This window comes from Oncorhynchus keta, chromosome 36, assembly GCF_023373465.1.
Source record: "Oncorhynchus keta strain PuntledgeMale-10-30-2019 chromosome 36, Oket_V2, whole genome shotgun sequence".
In the NCBI taxonomy this organism is placed as follows: Eukaryota; Metazoa; Chordata; class Actinopteri; order Salmoniformes; family Salmonidae; genus Oncorhynchus; species Oncorhynchus keta.
The window spans coordinates 13,100,722-13,123,497 of NC_068456.1; the positions used below are offsets into that span (position 1 = coordinate 13,100,722).

General features: G+C 43.9%; 1 protein-coding gene across 1 annotated transcript in view; it reads left to right on the top strand.

Moving 5' to 3' along the window:
- The window catches only part of ttc27 (tetratricopeptide repeat domain 27), a 143,344-nt gene that overhangs the window by 103,043 nt on the left and 17,525 nt on the right, over positions 1-22,776 (top strand). The window contains exons 11-16 of the mRNA XM_035754246.2: positions 6,261-6,356; positions 10,929-11,051; positions 17,596-17,823; positions 18,981-19,079; positions 19,532-19,584; positions 21,038-21,203. Coding sequence (XP_035610139.1) covers positions 6,261-6,356; positions 10,929-11,051; positions 17,596-17,823; positions 18,981-19,079; positions 19,532-19,584; positions 21,038-21,203 — 765 coding nt within the window. The remainder of the gene's footprint in view (positions 1-6,260; positions 6,357-10,928; positions 11,052-17,595; positions 17,824-18,980; positions 19,080-19,531; positions 19,585-21,037; positions 21,204-22,776) is intronic.

The following is a 22,776-nucleotide window of genomic DNA, read 5'->3' on the forward strand; positions in this document are numbered from 1 at the left end:
AAGTGGAGGAAATATGTCATGTGTTGAGTTGTTTCATTTCATACTTTGGGGGGTTGAGGCTGCTATTTTGATATGAGAGGTTCCTTGTTTACTAATTCTATTACATACAGATTTGGGGGACATAATTGTTTCTTTTTTACTTGGCTGCTTGATATTGTTCTTGTGAAGGTATAAATCCTATCAGAGACTTGTAGACAAACACAAGCACAGGGTCCTTACCAGACTACCTTTTTATTCTTAGTATTCCAATCAACTTCTTCATTGTTATTATTAAGGAAATAGGGTTGTAAATAATAGGATATCAAATACAATCAGTTCCTGTTATTTCCTTGGCCATAATTAGGTGTTTTTGTTTTCAGAAAGGTCATTGGGTATAACGCAAACTGGGCTGCTGTTTCTGATTTAATGAAATCAATAGCTAAGCCAACACCAGCAGTGAGTAGTTTATGACATACTGTACAGTGCATTTGGAAACTATTCAGACTTTTTCCACATTTTGTTATGTTATGCTTAAATTGATTACATACAACATTTTCCTCATTAACCCACACACAATACCCCATAATGGCAAAGTGAAAACAGGTTTTTAGGAATGTTAGCAAATGTATTACAAATAGAAAACGGATACCTTATTTTCCTAACTATTCAGACACTTTGCTATGAGACTTGAAATTGAGCTCAGGTGCATCCTGTTTCCATTGATCATCCTTGAGATGTTTCTACAAGTTGATTGGAGTCCACCTGTGGCAAATTCAATTGATAGGCCATGATTTGGAAAGGCACACACACCTCTCTATAAGGTCCCACAGTTGATGGTCCATGTCAGAGCAAAAACCAAGCCATGAGGTCAAAGGAACTGTCTGTAGAGCTCAGAGAAAGGATTGTGTCGAGGCAGAGATCTGGGGAAGGGTACCAAAGCATTTCTGCAGTATTGAAGGTCCCCAAGAACACAGTGGCCTCCATCATTCTCAAATGGAAGAAGTTCAGAACCATCAAGACTCTTCCCAGAGCTGGCCGCCCGGCCAAACTGAGCAATCGGGGGAGAAGGGCCTTGGCCAGGAAGGTGACCAAGAACTCGATGGTCACTCTGACAGAGCTCCAGAGTTCCTCTGTGGAGATGGGAGAACCTTCCAGAAGGACAACTATCGCTGCAGCACTCCACCAGTCAGGCCTTTATGGTGGAGTGGCCAGACGGAAGCTAATCCTCAGTAAAAGGCACATGGCAGCCCACTTGGAGTTTGCCAAAAGGCACCTGAAGGACTCTAATCATGAGAAACAAGAGTCTCTGGTCTGATGAAACCAAGATTTACTCTTTGGCCTGAACGCTAAGCGTCACGTCTGGAGAAAACCAGAATACAGTGGCCTCCTGGAGGAAACCTGGCACCATCCCTACTGTGAAGCATGGTGGTGGAAGCATCATGCTGTGGGGATGTTTTTCAGCGGCAGGGACTGGGAGACTAGAAAAGATGAACGCCGCAAAGTACAGAGACCCTTGATGAAAACCTGCTCCAGAGCGCTCAGGATCTCAGACTGGGGCGAAGGTTCACCTTCCAACAGGACATTGACACACAGCCAAGACTGCAGGAGTGGCTTCGGGACAAGTCTCTGAATTTCCTTGAGTGGCCCAGCCAGAGCTCGGACTTGAACACGATCGAACATTTCTGGAGAGACCTGAAAATAGCTGTGAAGCGACACTGCCTATCCAACCTGACAGACCTTGAGGAAATACAGGTGTGCCAAGCTTGTGGTGTCATACCAAAGAAGACTTGAGGCTGTTATCACTGCCAAAGGTGCTTCAGGATACTGAGTAAAGTGTCTGAATACTTACGTAAATGTGATATTTCAATGTTTATTTTTTATACATTTGAAAACAATTCTAAAACCCAGTTTTTCTTTGTCACGTTACAGCCTTATACTAAAATGACAATGTGTGAACAGTCCAGGGATCTGAATACTGGAGAATAATTCTAGCAATTGACCCTTCGCTAAGCCCTGCCCCCCTTGATTACTGTTGCTAATCAATACATTACAGAATTATAACATACAACATTATCCAGCCTAAAAAAAATGCATTTACACTCCTCCGTCTCCCATCAATATTTTAAATGTATTCAGTGGCGCTAACCTATCTAGATGAAGCATGGCTTGTAAGAGTATTCCATGTGTCTGGTGCACAAGACGAGAAGGCAGTCTTGCCTAAAACTGTGAATGTCCTGGGGACTTTAAGTAGCAACCACCTTGCAGACCGGGTATGGTAACTGCTGGTGGCGAAGGAGACTAGACTACAGCTTGCTTGTGTTAGCAACATTTGGTGGTCAATGAGCTAACCTAGCAAACAATGTAACAAAAGCATAGGCTCTGAATTTCAGAAGTCACAGTAGCAAGTACTCCTGGTACGCTGTTCAATTTAGAAATTAAAATAATTTATTGCCATAGCCATCACTGGGTTTCATAAAATTTAAACGTGAGCTTGTCTGAAGTGTCAGACTCGACAACAGATGCTATCCGCTGTGATTGGTTGCTCTAAGTTCTGGGGCAGGGCTTAGCGAAGGGTCAATTGTCGTTAGTTAAACAGCTTACATTTTTACACTTAGCAGAAAATGTATGACACATACAGTTGAAGTCGGAAGTTTACATAGACCTTAGCCAAATGCATTTAAACTCAGTTTTTCACAATTCCTGACATTTAATCCAAGTAAAAATTCCCTATTTTAGGTCAGTTAGGATCACCACTTTATTTTAAGAATGTGAAATGTCAGAATAAAAGTAGAGAATGATATATTTCAGCCTTTTTCTTTCATCACATTCCCAGTGAGTCAGAAGTTTACATACACTCAATTAGTATTTGGTAGCATTGCCTTTTAAATTGTTTAACTTGGGTCAAACATTACGGGTAGCCTTCCACAATAAGTTAGGTGAATTTTTGGCCCATTCCTCCTGACAGAGCTGGTGTAATTGAGTCAGGTTTGTTGGCCTCCTTGCTCGCACACGCCTTTTCAGTTCTGCCCACAAATTCTCTGTGGGATTGAGTTCAGGGCTTTGTGATGGTCACGCCAATATCTTGACTTTGTTGTCCTTAAGCCATTTTGCCACAACTTTGGAAGTATGCTTGGGGTCATTGTCCATTTGGAATACCCATTTGCGACCAAGCTTGAATTTCCTGACTGATGTCTTGAGATGTTGCTTCAATATATCCACATAATTCTCCATCCTCATGATGCCATCTATTTTGTGAAGTGCACCAGTCCCTCCTGCAGCAAAGCACCCCCACAGCATGATGCTGCCACCCCTGTGCTTCACGGTTGGGATGGTGTTCTTTGGCTTGCAAGCCTCCCCCTTTTCCTCCAAACATAACGATGGTCATTATGGCCAAACAGTTCTGTTTTTGTTTCATCAGACCAGAGGACATTTCTCCAAAAAGTACGATCTTTGTCCCCATGTGCAGTTGCAAATCGTGGTCTGGCTTTTTTATGTTGATTTTGGGGCAGTGGCGTCTTCCTTGCTGAGTGGCCTTTCAGGTTGTGTCTATATATGACTCGTTTTACTGTGGATATAGATACTTTTGCACCTGTTTCCTCCAGCATCTTCACAAGGTCCTTTGCTGTGGTTCTGTGATTGATTTGCACTTTTCGCACCAAAGTATGTTCATCTCTATTCTTTTGATTTTCCCATGATGTCAAGCAAAGAGGCACTGAGTTTGAAGGTAGGCCTTGAAATACATCCACAGGTAGACCTCCAATTGACTCAAATGATGTCAATTAGCCTATCAGAAGCTTCTAAAGCCATGACATCATTTTCTGCAAATTTCCAAGCTGTTTAAAGGCACAGTCAACTTAGTGTATGTAAACTTCCTACCCACTGGAATTGTGATGCAGTGAATTATAAGTGAAATAATCTGTCTGTAAACATTACTTGTCATGCACAAAGTGGATGCCCAAAATTATAGTTTGTTATCAATATATTTGTAGAGTGGTTGAAAAACTAGTTTTAATGACTCCAACCTAAGTGTATGTAAACATCCGACTTCAACTGTACATGGCTTTCCAGATATGGTACGTTTTTGTTCAATCTAAACATGGGTATCAAAAGTGTACTGGTTTTATTCGGATTGCAAACTTCATATTTCTGCAACCTGTCAGGTGGGATGTTTTCCTTCCTTGTGCAGTTGTATAAAATCAATAATTTATGGTTTACTCATTCAATATACTTTCACCATCTGCTATAATTGTGTTCACAGAGCAACTTGGAACTCAGTTCAGTGAATCGGGATGTTTTTACTCACCAATCTCCCCCACCTCCTCTCATTTTCTCTGAACTACTCCCCAGTAGCCTGTGGCTGTCTCTCTGTATGTCTCTCTGTAGGGCCTCTGGTCTACCAGAGTTCATCAAATGCCAACCGCTGTTTGTGTATATACACTGGAATATAAACACTGGCTGTGGAGAAACACAATTTATTAGTCATCTGCAGTCTGCTTTCAAACAAACCTTGCTTGCCATTAAGGGAAACCGATTCCACCAAGCCAACTGGAAATTTCATTTTTAAAATTCTGTACAATTTAACAAGTAATTTTAACATTCACTACGTCCCCACGCACAGCCTTTTATCAGCAACAAGTCCATTTGTTGGAGACACCTCTATGGTGGTACAACAGTCACTTGGATGTGCTACCCTTTCATTCTTAAAAACTATTTGTGGGAAGGGTACAAAAGTCCTCAGGAATTTATCAAGGACAGAACCCGACTGCAGGCATTATCAAATTAGAGCACCATTAAGCAAGCAAACATGTCATTTTATCAAGGTCTAGTTGGTTTTGTGCAATGGTTCGCTTTAACAAAAGAGCATTTATATCTACCTGGAAGACTGAACGTTTGCACTCAAACACAAGTGTAAAGGTTGTTTGATTTGGCATGAATTGACAGCCTATTATAGTCCTCATTCTGGTGTATTCTTACAGCTCTTGCACTTGCTGTGTGCCATCTCCCACTCTGCAGGCTACCTGTTTTGACACACTGCGTCACTCACAGATTTACTCCTAATGGTTTACTGGGCATTCTCATTCGTTGACAAGGTTTGTTTAGATGTTACCGATTTCCAGAGAGGATCTGCTGTTGCTTGTTGACAGGATTTAGATATTGGTAAAGACAACTTCCCCAACCACCCATTAAACTGACAGAGACAAAAGATGAACATTGATGACCGTCATGTGGGCAGAGTAGAAATGGTCTTTGAGGGAGCTAGATCACTATTAATCTGAAGCAGTCTGTTTGACAACACTTTATGACCAGGCATTGGATTTGTCTTTGAGTGTAAAATGTAAGGAAAGCTTTTTATCCCCCCCGCCTCCCTGATTGCGTTGGCGTCTGTCTGTTTGTCTATTTGTTAGTGTCTTTGCTTGTGTCGTTCTGCGTTTTGTCCGAGTATGTGTGTCTAGGTGTCTGTGTTTTCATCTGGCCTCGTTACCAGAAAATGGATTCACTGTGACTCACCTCTCTGGATTTTTTTCCATCCCAAACTGTAAAATATGTCCTGTTACACTCTCACCCATTTTCCTCTTAATTTTCCTCTTAATTTCCTATGCAAGGAGGCCAATCACATCTGAGCTGCCAAACTCCATCCACTGTTTATAATGAACTTTATCCTGGGTGGTCGGGATCCAAATCTCATTACAGTAAACTGGGCCCAGTCCATGTTCCACAGATAACACCACCCAACCCAGCCATAACGACAGGACCCAGTCCTAGTCTGGGATTTGCAGTTAGGTTGAGGTTTATGAGCCATGGTATTGGATCATTGATGTTAGACATAACTGTGAGTCAAGGCCAATTTTAGGCACAGACAATTGTCTCCTCTCAGATAGCAAGCAGAATGTGAGTTGTTGCTCTGCATGATGGCCCGCTGATAAAATGAGACTGAGAAGGAGACATCAACAATTGGATAGCATCCAGCAGTGGCTCATTTGCTGTGACGGTGAGAGTTGTTTCCTGTTTATATCTTGCCCTCAGCCAGTGTTCATTGAGTACCTAACAACCCGAACAACACAGATTGAGACGAAACACAGAACTCAACCAGATATCAGGGTTGGACACTGTCAATCAATGGGCTTTTAGACCTGTTGCACTCACATCTCAATCAGTACATCTCAATTTCGACTTGCTCTACCAACTTTGCAGTTTAAGTCTGTCATTTTGGGGATTTAGTAATGAGGTTTTGCCTGGGTATGACTCTCTAGTTGACGCTGGATGTCTTTCCTCTCTTCCAGACTATAGTGGATTACTTTGAGGAGAGGAGCTGTCCTGTGACGGAGCGTCTGAAACTCTTCTACTGCTGCCAGGCTCCTCCCAGATGGGCTGTCCAGGTAACACCCCTTCATTACCCTGTCACTGCTGATTGGGTTTCTGATATATCAATTGGTTTCGCTCCACTGTGATTGTGAACGTCATTTTAAGGGCAGACTCACTGTAACTGAAGTACCACACAGAGCAATGTCTTCCATCAAAGCTTTGACTTGTGACTTGACCCATTGGAAGTCATGGTCACGATTAGACAATTATTTACATCAGGGTTGTATGCGTGAACACTAATCCAGGAGAAAAGGATGGGACTCTCTTTGAACTCCCACACCTTTGACAGTAGTCCGTGACTTGAAGGATGCTGCCCTTGCTTTGTGACTGTCCTCTCAACCTCCTGCCCGAGGTCTACTACCGCGTTGTCCCCAGAGGAGTCTCAGCCATCACCACATGTCTGGTTATATGGGATTTAGTGCGTCAGAGCCTTGCTCTAATCTGGACACTCGACATTCAGACAATATATCTGTCAGGCTGAAGCTCCCTGTTAGCGCCGACTGCTTCCAAGCCAAATGCCACCTAATGGCCAGCCTCCACTGCAGGATGGCCACTAAAACAGTACGTCTTTGTCCTCCAACTACCAGACAGTTAGTGCCCCTCAGGGTAGAAGCTGCATCCACCTGGTAGTCTTTATATGGTGTTACATGTAAGGCTTGTCTGTTTTTCTCGGTCTGTCTATATATTCCGGTAGATGAGGAGTGAGTGATTAGCCTTTTTGTTATTCTGTATTTGTAGCAAGCAGAAAGATGGTTTGTTGAAAATGGGTGTGTTTATTTCTGTTGTTGTAGCACCTGTCTTGGCCCAGTCAGTTTCTCCTTCCTTGTATTAGGTAAGGTGTTTTGAGCAGTGTAATTTGCTCACATTTTCCCTTCACATTTCTGTGAAGGGAGTAGTACACAGCATTGTACGAGATCTTCAGTTTCTTGGCAATTTCTCTCATGGAATAGCCTTTATTTCTCAGAACAGGAACAGACTGACAATATGACCAATGTCGACACTGTACTTCTGATCAATTTTATGTTATTTTAATGGACAAAAAACAAGGACATTTTTAAGTGACCCTAAACTTTTGAACGGTAGTGTATATTTAAAGCCACAGGCCTAGCTAGTCAACGGATGAGGAGAGTGGAGATGGTGAGATAGCTGGGGAGAAAGAGATTGTGGGGTTGTAATAAAAGGAGGGAGGAAGAGATATGACAAAGAGGAGGTAGAGAGATTGAGAGGGAGGGAATGTAAAAGACAGGGAAAGAGAGAAATCAGTGGGGCAGGATACATCGTCCAGGCTTCATGTAATAATGGCAAACAGCAATAAAGCTGGAATTGAAGGCACCCTATTGCCGCCTGGGGAATTGAAAGTGCAAGCAAGGCAGAGAATCGTGTGGGCTGTTGTGATGTGTTTTTCCTTAGCGAGAGGCGTGCCCGGCATGTAACGATGGCCGTGCCTGCGCACAGAGAAGCTGTGTGGGGAGAGGAGGGACAGGAAGATGGGTTGAGATACAGCACATATTTGAAGATTTGCTTACAGAATTAATAAATCCCCATATAATTAAACTGTCTCTTGCCTGTCTCAGCCCTTTCAGGGAGATTCTGAAACCACAATATCAGGAGTTTTCCTGGAAACTGGTAAAGAGGCACAAATGGCATGTGCGCTGCCGTGTGTCCTATTAGTCTAAATGTCTGCCGTTTGCCATTGGTGTCACGTCCTGGCTCCCCATGTCTCCCTGGTCACGTGATTAGGGTGGTTGACGAGTGGGGTTGTGGGACGGGGGTAAAATCAGATTTATGGGGCCCATCATCCCAGTGGGACGTGATATGTCACCCCTGAGACGGGATGGGGAGGTGATCACAGGAGAGGACGAGAGGTGATAAAACCCAGAAACCTAGGATTTGGTCTGTGACAAGACAGACTGTGCTCCAGGTTCAGCTCCCACTCTTTAAGTGGATTGAGAGACAGGGTTAGGGTACAAGGTTAGGGCCTATGTTGCCTTGTGTGAAGATGACAAGATAATGGAAATAGATGTGAGGTCATAATAGTAGAGATGGAGAGATAAAAGGTGAAGACACGACCGGGGGGTGAAGACACGACCGGTGGGGTGGGACACGAAGGTGGGGTGAAGACACGACCGGGGGGTGAAGACACGACCGGTGGGGTGAAGACACGACCGGTGGGGTGAAGACACGACCGGTGGGGTGAAGACACGACCGGTGGGGTGAAGACACGACCGGTGGGGTGAAGACACGACCGGGGGTGAAGACACGACCGGGGGTGAAGACACGACCGGGGGTGAAGACACGACCGGGGTGAAGACACGACCGGGGTGAAGACACGACCGGGGGGTGAAGACACGACCGGGGGGTGAAGACACTAACCTGCATATGGCACCACAGCTAGGAATGAATACAACTGGTGTGTGTCTGCGTGTTAAGAACTAGAGGTCGACAGATTATGATTTTTCACAGCCTATACCGATTATTGGAGGACCAAAAAAAGCCGATACGATTAATTGGCCGATTTTTAAGGAAAGTATTTATTTGTAATAATGACAATTACAACAATACTGAATGAACACTTTTTTAAACTTAATATAATACATCAATACAAATCCATTTAGCCCCAAATAAATAATGAAACATGTTCAATTTGGTTTAAATAATGCAAAAACAAAGTGTTGGAGAAGTAAAAGTGCAATATGTGCCATGTAAGAAAGATAACGTTTAAGTTCCTTGCTCAGAACGTATGAAAGTCGGTTGTTCCTTTTAACATGAGACTTCAATATTCCAAGGTAAGAGGTTTTAGGTTGTAGTTAATATAGTATTTATAGGACTATTTCTCTCTATACCATTTGTATTTCATATACCTTTGACTATTGGATGTGTAATACTGGCAATTAGCTTCCATTCCTCTCCTCGCCCCTACCTGGGCTCGAACCAGGAACACATCGACAACAGCCACCCTCGAAGCAGCGTTACCCATGCAGAGCAAGGGGAACAACTACTCCAAGTCTCAGAGCGAGTGACGTTTGAAACGCTATTAGCGCGCACCCCGCTAACTAGCTAGCCATTTCACATCGGCTACACCAGCCTAATCTTTGGAGTTGATAGGCTTGAAGTCATAAATAGCGCAATGCTTGAACACAACGAAGAGCTATTGGCAAAACGCACAAAAGTGCTGTTTGAATGAATGCTTACGAGCTTGCTACTGCCTTCCATCGCTCAGTCAGACTGCTCTATCAAATATCAAATCATAGACTTAATTATAATATAATTACACACAGAAATACGAGCCTTTGGTCATTAATATGGTCGAATCCGGAAACTATAATTTCGAAAACAAAACGTTTATTTCAGTGAAATACTGAACCGTTCGGTATTTTATCTAACGGGTGGCATCCCTAAGTCTAAATATTCCTGTTACATTGTACAACCTTCAATGTTATGTCATAATTAAGTAAAATTCTGGCAAATTAGTTTGCAATGAGCCAGGCAGCCCAAACTGTTGCATATACCCTGACTCTGGATGCAATGAACGCAAGGGAAGTGACACAATTTCACCTGGTTAATATTGCCTGCTAACCTGGATTTCTTTTAGCCAAATATGCAGGTTTAAAAATATATACTTCTGTGTATTGATTTTAAGAAAGGCATTGGTGTTTATGGTTAGGTACAGTCGTGTAAAGATTGTGCTTTTTTCACAAATGCGCTTTGGTTAAATCATCCCCCTGCTTTGCATCGATTATATGCAACGCAGGACACGCTATATAAACTAGTAATATCATCAACCATGTGTCGTTAACTAGTGATTATAATTGATTGATTGTTTTTTATAAGCTAAGTTTAATGCTAGCTAGCAATTTACATTGGCTTCTTACTGCATTCGCGTAACAGGCAGGCTCCTCGTGGAGTGCAATGAGAGGCAGGTGGTTAGAGCGTTGGACTAGTTAACTGTAAGGTTGCAAAATTGAATCCCGGAGCTGACAAGGTAAAAATCTGTCGTTCTGCCCCTGAACAAGGCAGTTAACCCACTGTTCCTAGGCCGTCGTTGAAAATAAGAATGTGTTCTTAACTGACTTGTCTAATAAAGGTAAAAAAATATATATATTTTAAAAATTGGCCAAATCGGTGTCCAAAAATACAGATTTCCGATTGTTATGAAAACATGAAAAGGGCCCTAATTATTCGGTAATTCCGATTAATCGGTCGACCTCTATTAAGAACAGTTCAGTAGTAGTAGTAGTAGTAGTAGTAGTAGTAGTATTATTTTCACAATAATCAGGAGGATGGCTGCAGCTTAAATACTGCTTAACGGCAGTACATATTTGCACCCTTGAATACAGAAGCTAGGGAAGACCAACTCTCCCAAGCATCCTGTGACAAAAAAACAGCTGTGATGGTTCGTGGAGTGTATCCATATGCAGTGTTTCCCCCAGGATGTTTTTCAGCGGTGGCAGAACTAGGAGTGGGTTTTCCTGCAGGGGGGTACGGATGGGCTCTTCATTCTTCCTGGGGCATCAACATAATATATATTTTTTTACTGTTTAAATATGAAATGACATCCCTTGTCTGAACCTCTCTCACATTTACAGAAACAGCTGGCCAGCCTGCTGACAGACCTGGGCTGCACGAGCTCAGCCCTGCTAATCTATGAAAAACTGGAGCTGTGGGAAGATGCTGTGATCTGCCTGGAGAGGATGGGCCAGCATGGCAAGGTACAACACAGCCATAACAACCACCAGAATAATTGTGACTGCCTTTCTCAGGGACAATGCAATATCCATTGCTTTACACAACAGACAAGGTTATTTTCGTAACTAAACATGGGCACCACACAAACACACTCAGAGAGAAGCTCATCTTGCCCACACTGGAAGAACAGTGAATATCGCCGTAATCACCCTATTGCCTAGCTATCTCGCTGTACTCTCTCCACCTCTCCGTCTGTCTGTCTGTGGTGCGCACCTGTTTATGCACTCGTTTGTGTTCTCTGGCGCACCAGCTGTCAGACACATCAGTCCCAGGGAGATCTGGCTCTGTTTCCCTGGTGTTATTATTAACCTGTCTGCCCCCCAGGGCCCCCTGGGAAACACACTTCCAGATAGACAGAAATCTGGCGTGTTTGTGTTGGATCACGCTCTCACAGAGCCCCCCCGTCCCTCAGTCAATGTCCTCTTGATGGCGCTGATTGAATGTTCACTTTGGTCTCTTAATGGTGGAACACCAGGAGTTGGAAGTACAGGTCACAAGGGCAGCCAACAGCAACCAATGGCATTGGTTTTAGAGTCTGATTCCCACAGTGCGGCAGAGAATAAAGAATCAAAGATTTGGACGTATGGCAGCTGTTTGTTTTTGTTGGTCCTCCTTTTTGATAGCGGATCGTTTTCCAATTTTTTTGGTGCGGAAAAGTCTCAATGTTTACACAGGTGTCTTTTTTCTCGCCCGACCTTCAAGTGATCTCAGTCAGAATTGACTGAGGTAATGAAGCAGAGAAAAAAGGAAGAGCTAGCGGTAAAGCAACCTGCTTTCTCGCTCTCTTGCACCTGTCAGACGATGTTCTGTCAAGTCCTAACAGAAGTGCCACACCAGGCCAAATGGAGAACCCTGTAACACCTTCCGCCATGTTGCTGTGGTTATGAAAGTCATTGATGAAACCGGTGCCAGATTTGCCGCAAACGCTCTGAGGACGTTCTCCCAAACTGTTACACAATGGACATCTGGTTCAGTCTTGGTCAGATTCTCGCAGAAGTATTTTCTCTCTCTCTCGATCACCTCTTGTCCTTTCAGTCATTGACCTTTTTAAGTGACATCTCCACATGATTCACAGGATTCTCGTAAATTCGCCGTAGCATCACCACATCCATCTCTCTGGATCAGCAGAGTTTGACTGGGACAGATTGAGCAGAAATGAGTATTCCACAAGCACACACACCATACTCCCTCTAGGTGGGCAGGGCTGACCCACACTCACAGTCCCAACCCTGAAGGCGAGGCCTGGGGGCCTTTGTGCTCTGTTATTGACTTACAGCTTCCTTTTGTCTTCCAATCTGATTACAGAGGTGCATTCTGGTCAATAAAGTAAGTCCTTCATTCTAAAACTATGTGCTTTGGCCAAAGCCAGCAGTCCATGTAACATGATGAAAAAAATGCTAGGCAATCCTTTTGTCTGGAGAAGACGGGTAGATTTCAGCCAGTAGTCTCTGCACTAAACGTGCTGTTCCTGCTCTCGGTGTCTGAATGCATGCTTAATGTGAATGAGCCATACCTGGCCGCAGCCTGCCAAAAAGAAAGAAGCTCAAATGGACAAACAGGAAAGTCTGCCAGTCTTGAGCACATGATATAAGTTTATCCACTAGAGTTTTGAAGCTAATTGTCGTATTACACCAGCTTCTGTGTAAACCTTTCAGCAAATAAACAAGACAAAATATTGAACAAAACTGTTATGGTATAACCCAGTCCAAAATATCCGCGTTTGAAATAAATGTATGGTATTGACAAATGTTTAATGCACCTCTGCGCAAATGAGGCAGTAAATCACATATGAATATCCCGGTACATGTAATTCAGCCCCAGAACCAATTATATATATTGTATATATTTTTGCATTAACAACATCTGAATGTTATGTGTTTTTTATTTTCTGTTTTTTATACGTTTGTCGATATGACATTACATCATTACATAACACTAATAACAAAAACATGACACCCAACAAGACAGCACCTTTCAACCATATCTCTGTGGTTGGAATATTAAACGGGAAGTAAATATAAATGAGTAATAATATAAGAATGTAATAGTACATTTTTTATATATATATATTTTTTAACTGTAAAAATTTTTTGAAGAAGTGCTAGCAACAGAGCTAGTCCTGTTAGCCATTGCGCTGAATTCAACACAGACTTTGCTGAGAAACTTCAATTAAACTACGAAAATAAACTTTCCCCTCAAGCAATTATACTAAATTGACTATTCTATCAAACTTAGAAGAAATGGGGAGGGTTTTATCTGGAGGCTCCTTTCAGACAACCACCTTGCTTCGCAGAATCACGTGATTCCCATTGTTCAGTGTTTCAAAAATATTCCAAGCCTGATTGGATTCCCTTTGATGTGCAACTGCACTGTGGAAAATTACTCTCCTCACAAAATTCATGGCTCCCGAAATTCATGGATCTCACGATTCATGGCTCCCACTGTAAGACAGGGCCCATTTACACCAGCAACAGATCTAGCCAAAGTGTGATTCCTCTCTACCCTTAAACAAGGATTCAAAGAACTCCATATTTGATTTTCCCAACACAATAAGGGTGTCTCTCTACCTCTCCTCCCGATCTCACTCACTTTCTTTATGGAGGAGCACACTGGGGTTTCTAAAGGGTGGCCATGCTCCGAGGTTATTCACAATCACCCTTTTCCATTTCCCCAGAAGGTCTACTGAAGTACTACTTTAGATTCAAGTCATTCTCCAGTGAGAAGCACACAGTCTGTCTTATTGCCTTGCAAGAGCATGTCAAGGACAATATCATAAGAGTTTTCTAATCAGTTAATTATTTTCCAGCAGTCGGCTGTAGGTGTGCCCAGTTGTTCTTGTGAATGTAAACTCCCTAACATGCATTTTTCATGGTAATATATTTGACCATTCTTTCAGGGAAAGTCTTTCCTGGGTGTGCAGCACCCTTCCAAATAACTGAACGGCGGCAACTACAGGATTAAATGCAGTACATATAGCTGTAAAAGTGAAAGACTTGTTGAAGGCCAGAACTTAGAAGGGATCAGGATCCAGCAGCAGCGATTGGTGTGTGTGGTCTGGAAAAGGCCATGGCAGCCCAGTTCTTTGTTTTGATCCGCAGCACTAGTGTGTGATGTGATAGCAATTTGTAACCCTGAAGAACAATTTTGATATTTGAAGGAAAATCCAATGGAAATGGTTTTATAATGGGCTGTAAATTGTTGGCTAACTCCCTCCAGTAGAGGAAAAATGGTTTAATTCTAATGTGGATGCACATGTCCTCTAAGATGAGTTTGTCCGACATTATATTCTACTATAGTATGTGTGGTCAGAGTAAATACAAATATGTGAAATATGAGTGGAAGAGATTACCAACATAATCGGATAACAGCCATAGTCATTATGATATTTATACTAATAATTATAATTATTGGAAAAGAAAAGCTGAGAGAAAGAGACTACTTACTGATAATATACAGTACCAGTCAGAAGTTTTGACACCTACTCATTCAAGGTCATTTTTTATTTTTATTTTATTTCATTAGAGTTACCGTAATTGCTGGACTATTAAGCGCACCTGAATATAAACCGCACCCACTGAATTATTAAAAAATATGTATTTTGTACATAAATACGCTGCACATGTCTATATGTCGCAGGTGCCTACCGGTACATTGAAACAAATGAACATGGTCACGATCTTCCTCCTCCTGTGCACTGAAACCACTGAAGTCATCTCCTTCGGTGTCGGAGATGAATAGCCTCAGAATTGCTTCATCCGATGTTGGATCGTTTTCATTGTTGCTCTCGTCACTTTCATCCGGAGGCAAATACCCCGCTGAGCTCATGCTGCCCCTTCAACACGCAACAGACCAGCCTTTCGAAACCCGTTGATGATAGTGGATTTTTTGACAATGCTCCACGCTGTCAGGACCCACTGGCAGACTTGACCATAAGTTGCTCTTCGCATGCAGCCCGTTTTAGTGAAGGAATTCTCCCCACTTGTCATCCAAGACTCCAACTGAACAAGGAGCGCCACCTTAAATGCACGATTTACACTGATGTCGAGTGGCTGCAAATACTTTGGGCCATCTGCTTTTCTTCCCTCTGAAAGCCTTTGTTGTCTTTTTGCACTGAGTCAGTTCCTCACACTGCTGTTTCCAACGTCTTATCATCGACTCATTAAGGCCAAGCTCCCGTGCAGCAGCTCTTTCCTTTTCCAACAGCCAGATCGATCGCCTTCAACTTGAAAGCTGCATCATATGCATTTCTCCGTGTCTTTGCCATGATGAGGGTGACAAAATTACTACCGTAATCAGAATGATGGGAAGTTTGAGCGCGCTCGATTTTATGTCACATTATGTGCCGGTGCTAATTTTTCTGGCGGCATGAATCTTGTGAAAGCGGGAAAAATCCATAAATTAGCTGCGTCATTGTATAAACCGCGAGGTTCAAAGCGTGGGAATAAAGTAGCGGCTTATAGTCCAGCAATTACGGTACCAACCTTAGAAATTGCAGCACAAATAAATGCTTCACAGAATTCAAGTAACAGACACATCTCAACATCAACTGTTCAGAGGAGACTGTGTGAATTAGACCTTTATGGTCAAATTGCTGCAAAGAAATCACTACTAAAGGACACAAATAAGAAGATTAGCTCGGGCCAAGAAACACAAGCAATGGACATTAGACCAGTGGAAATCTGCTCTTTGTTCTGATGAGTCCAAAGGTGAGATTTTTGGTTCCAAACGCTGTGTCTTTGTGAGACGCTTAGTAGGTGAACGGATGATCTCCGCATATGTGGTTCCCACCATGAAGCATGAAGGTGGTATGATGGTGTGGGGGGCTTTGCTGGTGACAGTGTCTGTGATTTTATTTCAAATTCAAGGCACACATAACCAGCATGGCTACCACAGCATTCTGCAGCGATACGCCATCCCATCTGGTTTGCGCTTAGTGGACTATCATTTGATTTCCAACAGGACAATGACCCAACACACCTCCAGGCTGTGTAAGGGCTATTTGACCAAGGAGTGATGGAGTGCTGCATCAGGTGACCTGGCCTCCACAATCCCCCGACCTCAACCCAATTGAGATGGTTTGGGATGAGTTGGACTGCAGAGTGAAGGAAAAGCATCCAAGTGCTCAGCATATGTGGGAACGCCTTCAAGACTGTTGGAAAAGCATTCCAGGTGAAGCTGGTTGAGAGAAAGCTTTGCACACTCTTGGCAGTCATCAAGGCAAAGGGTGGGTACTTTGAAGAATCTCAAATAAATAATATATATATATATATATTTTTTTTTAAACACTTTTTGGTTACTTCATGATTCCATATGTGTTGTTTCATAGTTGTGATGTCTTCACTATTATTCTACAATGTAGAAAATGGTAAAATAAAGAAAGTCTTGAATGAGTACATGTGTCCAAGCTTTTGACTGGTACTGTATGTCGGTCTCCTGTAATTTTCTGTCATTGATAGTTGCTGAACTCCCCTCACTGTTCTGTGGTACCATTCTCCTATTCTCAACCCAATCTGTTATTTGTGATATTGCAGAAGTCCATGCTTCTACTATTCAAGCTGATACGAAAAACACGTTTTGTTCGAACAAATATTCCTTTGCCAGCCGTATTGTTTTTACATTGTAATTCCATGTGTTGGAGTTGAGTTCAGGGTCTTGTGGTCTGATGAGTGGTGTGGTAGAGATGGCTATGGTTACAAGCTGCTCCATGGGGGCCCAGTGTGTGCCAGTGGACTTGGCCCAGATTCAGCCTTCAGAATGGGATCCAGTAAAAGAAACCAATGAAAACCCAGAAACCTTTGTGCCCAAAAACACTCAGACTGTGGGTAGATTGGCACATGAACAAAGCAGCATCTTAAAGTGAGGGGAAACCTGATCATTATTTTTCAAATAAATCCGTTTTTACATTGTATTTATTAGTCAGCTGGCAGCTGAGGGGGAGACTGGCAAGTGGGTCAACAGTAGGAAGTGTGACCATTGGGATTGACCCCTGGTCTCCATTGGGGAGCAGTATGTGCCTGGCCATGGGGATTGAACCCTGGTCTCCGCTGGGGAGCAGCGAGCAATGAGCATTACTGTTAAACCACAGGCACTTCACAACCTGATCGTTATTCTACACACAACTGTGTAGAAGGAGGGGATACAGTACTCAAATAATCTCTTTTTAGGGGTTTAGTGTCTGTTGGCTTTTATTCTGGCCATGCTGGAGAACATCATGTAGTTGAGGCTACAGTAGAAGTACCCCCAGTTTCAACATCTTGATTGAGCTTCCTTCCCCAGTGAAGGAAGTGGCAGTCCCAGACCAAATCAAATCCTGATTATTGTTAGCAGGGAATATTTTAAGTGTCTTGGCTCTGAGGGTTGTCAGGAACCAAAACATTTTGACTACCCACCACCACCTCTGTTGCCCTCTTTTCTCATCCCCTTTCTTCCCCTCATTACCAATTCTTCCTGTATTTTTGTGCTTCTCTCTCTCCCTCCCCCTTCCCCCCGTTTTTCTCCCTCCCCCAGGCAGAGGAGATCCTGCGTAGGGAGTTGGAGAAAAAGGAGACCCCCAGTCTGTACTGCCTGCTGGGGGACGTGCTGCGGGACCAGCAGTACTACGACCAGGCCTGGGAGCTGTCGAACCATCGCAGCGCCCGCGCCATGCGCTCCAAGGCCCTGCTGCACCTCCGGGCCAAGGACTTCCAGCAGTGTGTGGAGTGCTTCGAGAAGTCACTCCGCATCAACACCATGCAGGTAAACTAACCCCTGAAATGGCTAGCTTTGGGTAGGATATTGGAAAAATTAAGGTCTAGCAGATAGAACTCACAGGGTAAAACAAACCTGACCAACTAATATGACTCATTTTTCATTTTTAATGAATAGATGAAATAATTCAAAGTGTAGTAGGTTAGCACCAAGCACAGTAGAGCTGGAATTAATCTGTGCCTTTGGCCCCATTCACCCACCCACACACACTTTCCCATTTCCCCAAGGAAGTAGTGTTGGGGCAGTTGTGTCTGGGACCTGTCCTGTTGGCTCCCAGCACAGAGGGCAGCCAACTCAACCTATAACCACTCCTCTGGAAAGCAGAGTGGAGAGGGAGATGTGAGGGTGAAGAGGAGAAATAACGAGTCAGTTTCGCCCAGGGGAACAGAGAAAAGGGAAATGATTTCCTGTTTTCCTTCCCTTTTCTGCCCTTTGTCCATATTTAATTCAGCAGGTCAGCCAGCAATAGGATGTTTTAATTTAGCTTGTTCTGCCATAATGACCTTCACCCTCCATTTTTCAAGGAGTTGTTGAAGTATTGTCAAGGAGATATGAGGGCTCCTGTAAACGATCGCTCCAGCAGCTACATCTTTGGGGAATGAAGATAAACACCCAAGTTTCCCACCTCCCACTGATATGAGCCATGAGATGTTGTAGTGTGCTGTGGTGAGAGGGGAAAGACACAAGAAAGTGGGGGGAGAAAGGGAAATGGAGGGGGGAAGAGGGAGAAAATCCGGGGGACTGATGCTACAGCTGATTTTAACAGACGGACGGGGCCTGCCTGTCAGTCACAGAGCGGGGCCTCTCGCAGCCTGCCTGACAGGTGGGCTTTCCTCCAAATCAAACACAGGCACAGGAGGGCTGCAACATTAGCCAACATGGCATTTGGGTTTCTTTTTTCCCCCACGTGTGTCCAGTGTGACACCTGCCAGTCAGCTTGGCAGGGATGGTTTGAAAGCAGGACTGAGAAAGTGTGGCAGGCTCAGCACATTGTTAGTTTATACCGTGGATCAAGGGGGTGAGTTAGCACTGAGATAATATAGAATTCTCACCATGAATAGATAAGACTATAAATGATATTCCACTCAACATTTCACAGTTTAGTATTCCTGAACTCACTGCTCATGTTTGTCTTGTTTCTACAGCTTGGGGTGTGGTTCTCCCTGGGCTGTGCCTACTTTGCCCTGGAGGGCTATGAGGGTGCTGCCAAGGCCTTCCAGAGGTGTGTGGGACTGGAGCCAGATGTAAGTGCATTACGACACCACCTTACAGTGTCGGGCATCATCGCATAGGAGGGCAGAGTCAATCACATGAATGCACAGTGGGACCATCACAATACCATTCATCTCTCGTTTTGTCACTCCCTCTACCCCCCCTTCTCTTTTTCCATTACTCTCACAAATACACACATTCACACACAAACACACACCCACACACACAAACACACTTTGACAAACGGAAAACACTCCCTTCCCATAACCTGAGCTATAACACTCTTGTCCTCCAGCCGTCTTTCCAATTCAACTTAATGACCCATACGGCACCCGTGTGCCTACTGCATTGAGCGGGTATGTGCTCATGTAGCACTCAGCAGAACATATTTAGGCTCGGGGGGAGTCAGTCTTCTGCCACAGCTTCTTAACAACCCTGTGCTTACTTATGTGTGAGCTGTACATCTTCATTTTTCCTCTTTCAGAACGCAGAGGCGTGGAACAACCTCTCCACGGCCTACATCCGCCTGAGACAGAAGTGAGTACTGTATAGTCCCTCCATCTGGACCATTAACCTGTCAATGATTGAACAGAGTTAGGACTCTGGAAGATATACAGTTCAGTCATAAGTATTTCAGTTGACAGGCTCAATGTTTTAATGTCTCCTTGTTTTGAATTTAGGGTCCCTCAGTCGAGAGCCTTCTCTCCACAGCTCACACACAATTGACTGGACTGAGATTAGCTTTAGGGTGAGGCGTTATTTAATTGAGCCAACTGGTTTTGGAGGCTCAGCGGGGCCTTGAAGACCCGTGTTTCTCACTCACCCGCCCATCCATCCACCCACCACCCCTGTGCCAGCTGACACATAGAGTAGGACCACAACAAAGACCGAGGAATCAGACCTTAATGTTCTCTCAGCCCTGATATCCCTGAGGTTCTCCAGCCACTTCCCCTACCGATCCAGGACCTGTCACTCTCACAGAGAGAGGGACTCGCACTGCCAGCCAGGAGGCATCCATTCAGCCTGACAGTATTGATTTTTGGCTGGAGAGAGGTATCAAAGAGTAGCACTGATTTACACGCCAATGAAACAGATTGATGTTACAATGCTTTTTTTCCCACCCCACTCCAACTCCTCTAGTCATTGGTTGGGTCACGTAACGGACCTTGATGCTTTTCAATTACTTTAAAAACTCACTAGGCAGTCGTGAAGGGAAAGATAACATCTCAGCACCCTCCTGATTTTACCACAGGACCTAGGTGAACCCCAGCTGACCATGAGGCTGGCATCAGACAGATTTGTTAGGCTCAACTCAATTAGGACATTCCCACCACTGCAAGATGGGCAGGTTCTCTTATTTCCCCTGAAAACCACAATCTCTTCCTGGCAGAACTCTGTCTGGGAACTAGGAAGCTCCACGGTTTCTTTATGGGGAAACCTTCCCCCTCAGCCCCTGATCAAATCAGCCCTGTGCTTTCAGGCCTGAAATTAAAAAGCGGGGAGACTTCTACCTGGTTAGCGCCGCTGCTAAATCAGCTGAAGTGGCTCTGTTAAAGAGCCTGTAGCCTGTGGTGTGTGAGTGCCGGTGGATCAGAGAGAGAGTATCAGGGCGGTTGTCACGGTGAACTGCTAACTTATGTAGCCTGCGTCTCACTGAGATGTCAGACACAGGGGGCAGGCAGGCAGCCATGTCAGTCAGGCTTGGCTATGGTCCACCTCTGGACAGCTGCTGAGTTACAGAGATACAGGCACCTCACCTGAAATAGTGACTCATTACTGAACTGTAGAAATGACTGGCAGGACCAAATCCTGACTTATGTAACTCAAATTTGCACATTGACGGTCATGCATGTTTGTGTGCATCTCAATTTAGTTCTCATCCCGTAAGACTTTGTAAGCTGCCCCTGAGGAAATGGTGAGCACCAGCCATGTAAAAGTACTTTCCATGGCACCACTAATTCCAGCGACTCTCTGTCCCACTGTCTGTCAGGACAAAGGCTTTCCGCACCCTGCAGGAGGCTCTGAAGTGTAACTACGAACACTGGCAGATCTGGGAGAACTTCATTGCCGTTTGCACCGATGTGGGAGAGTTCGCAGAGGCCATCAAGGCCTACCATCGCCTTATGGACCTGAGGGACAAATTCAAGGATGTGCAGGTAAAGATAGTGCCCATAGGCACTGATCTAGGATCAATTTACCATATCCTAAAATCAGAACCGTTGCCATTTAGGGGAAAATGCTAAACTGACCTTAGGTTAGTGTCAAGGGGACACTTCATCCTACTTGGTTTAGAAAAGAACAGCTTTTCCCTTGTTTACAGGGTTATTTCTAAAATGGAAACATGCTGTGCTACAGTAACCCAGCTACCTTTCCACCCACACTGGTTCCTGTCACAGATAAGTCCCATGTCATAGCTTGTTCACATCTAGGAGCAGTACGTGTAAAGCACCCAAGGATTTGAATACACCCGGCTCCATATGCCACCAGGAGCGTGCCTTTAATGGCACCATACGCCTCTCATCTGCTCGTTCCACGGCGCTGCCCCACTAACAACCAGTCGTTAACAGCACCCACGTCTCCCGTAAGGAGAGGAGCCTGGGTAGGCTTTCTCAGCCGTGTGAGATTCAGGCTCCACATCTTCCAGGGCACAGAAGGGTCCACTCCACACTCGCCCTCTCTTAGCTCCATCACAGAATCCAGGGCCTTCCAGAGGGTGACCCCCTTGGGAAATCAAATCAAATCAAATTTGATTTGTCACATACACATGGTTAGCAGATGTTAATGCGAGTGTAGCGAAATGCTTGTGCTTCTAGTTCCGACAATGCAGTGATAACCAACAAGTAATCTAACTAACAATTCCAAAACTACTGTCTTATACACAGTGTAAGGGGATAAAGAATATGTACATAAGGATATATGAATGAGTGATGGTACAGGGCAGCATACAGTAGATGGTATCGAGTACAGTATATACATATGAGATGAGTATGTAGACAAAGTAAACAAAGTGGCATAGTTAAAGTGGCTAGTGATACATGTATTACATAAGGATGCAGTCGATGATATAGAGTACAGTATATACGTATGTATGCATATGAGATGAATAATGTAGGGTAAGTAACATTATATAAGGTAGCATTGTTTAAAGTGGCTAGTGATATATTTACATCATTTCCCATCAATTCCCATTATTAAAGTGACTGGAGTTGAGTCAGTGTCAATGACAGTGTGTTGGCAGCAGTGTGTTGGCAGAATATATACAAGAGGTTGCAGTCTGTTTGAGCAGAGCCCTCTGCCACCGCCACCTGCTACCACCTCTTTAATACTGAAACCACTTGGGTCAGAGAGCTCGCCTAAAGGAGACCTGAACATTCTGGGCTTCTATGACAACACACCACTTGACCACCAGTCTATCATTTTGCTGCGGCTCTTATCACGATTTCTAATGGAATGTCAGGTGTCTATTGCAGTGGGATCCACAGACCTTTGAGGACCCTACTGACATTCTCTGAAGATGTCCCTGCAATATATCCACGGCAATAGTTATACACTGCCTGCTAGGCTTATCAAGCACTTTCATTTGGTTTCATTAGAAAAAATCTACATGAAAAATCTGTGAATCATCGCTGGCTAATTGGAAACCCACCAACGCTTACTAAATAGAAAATTAACTGTCGACTTTGAATAAACGAGTCCAAACATAGCTACTGAGCAAAACGGCAATATACT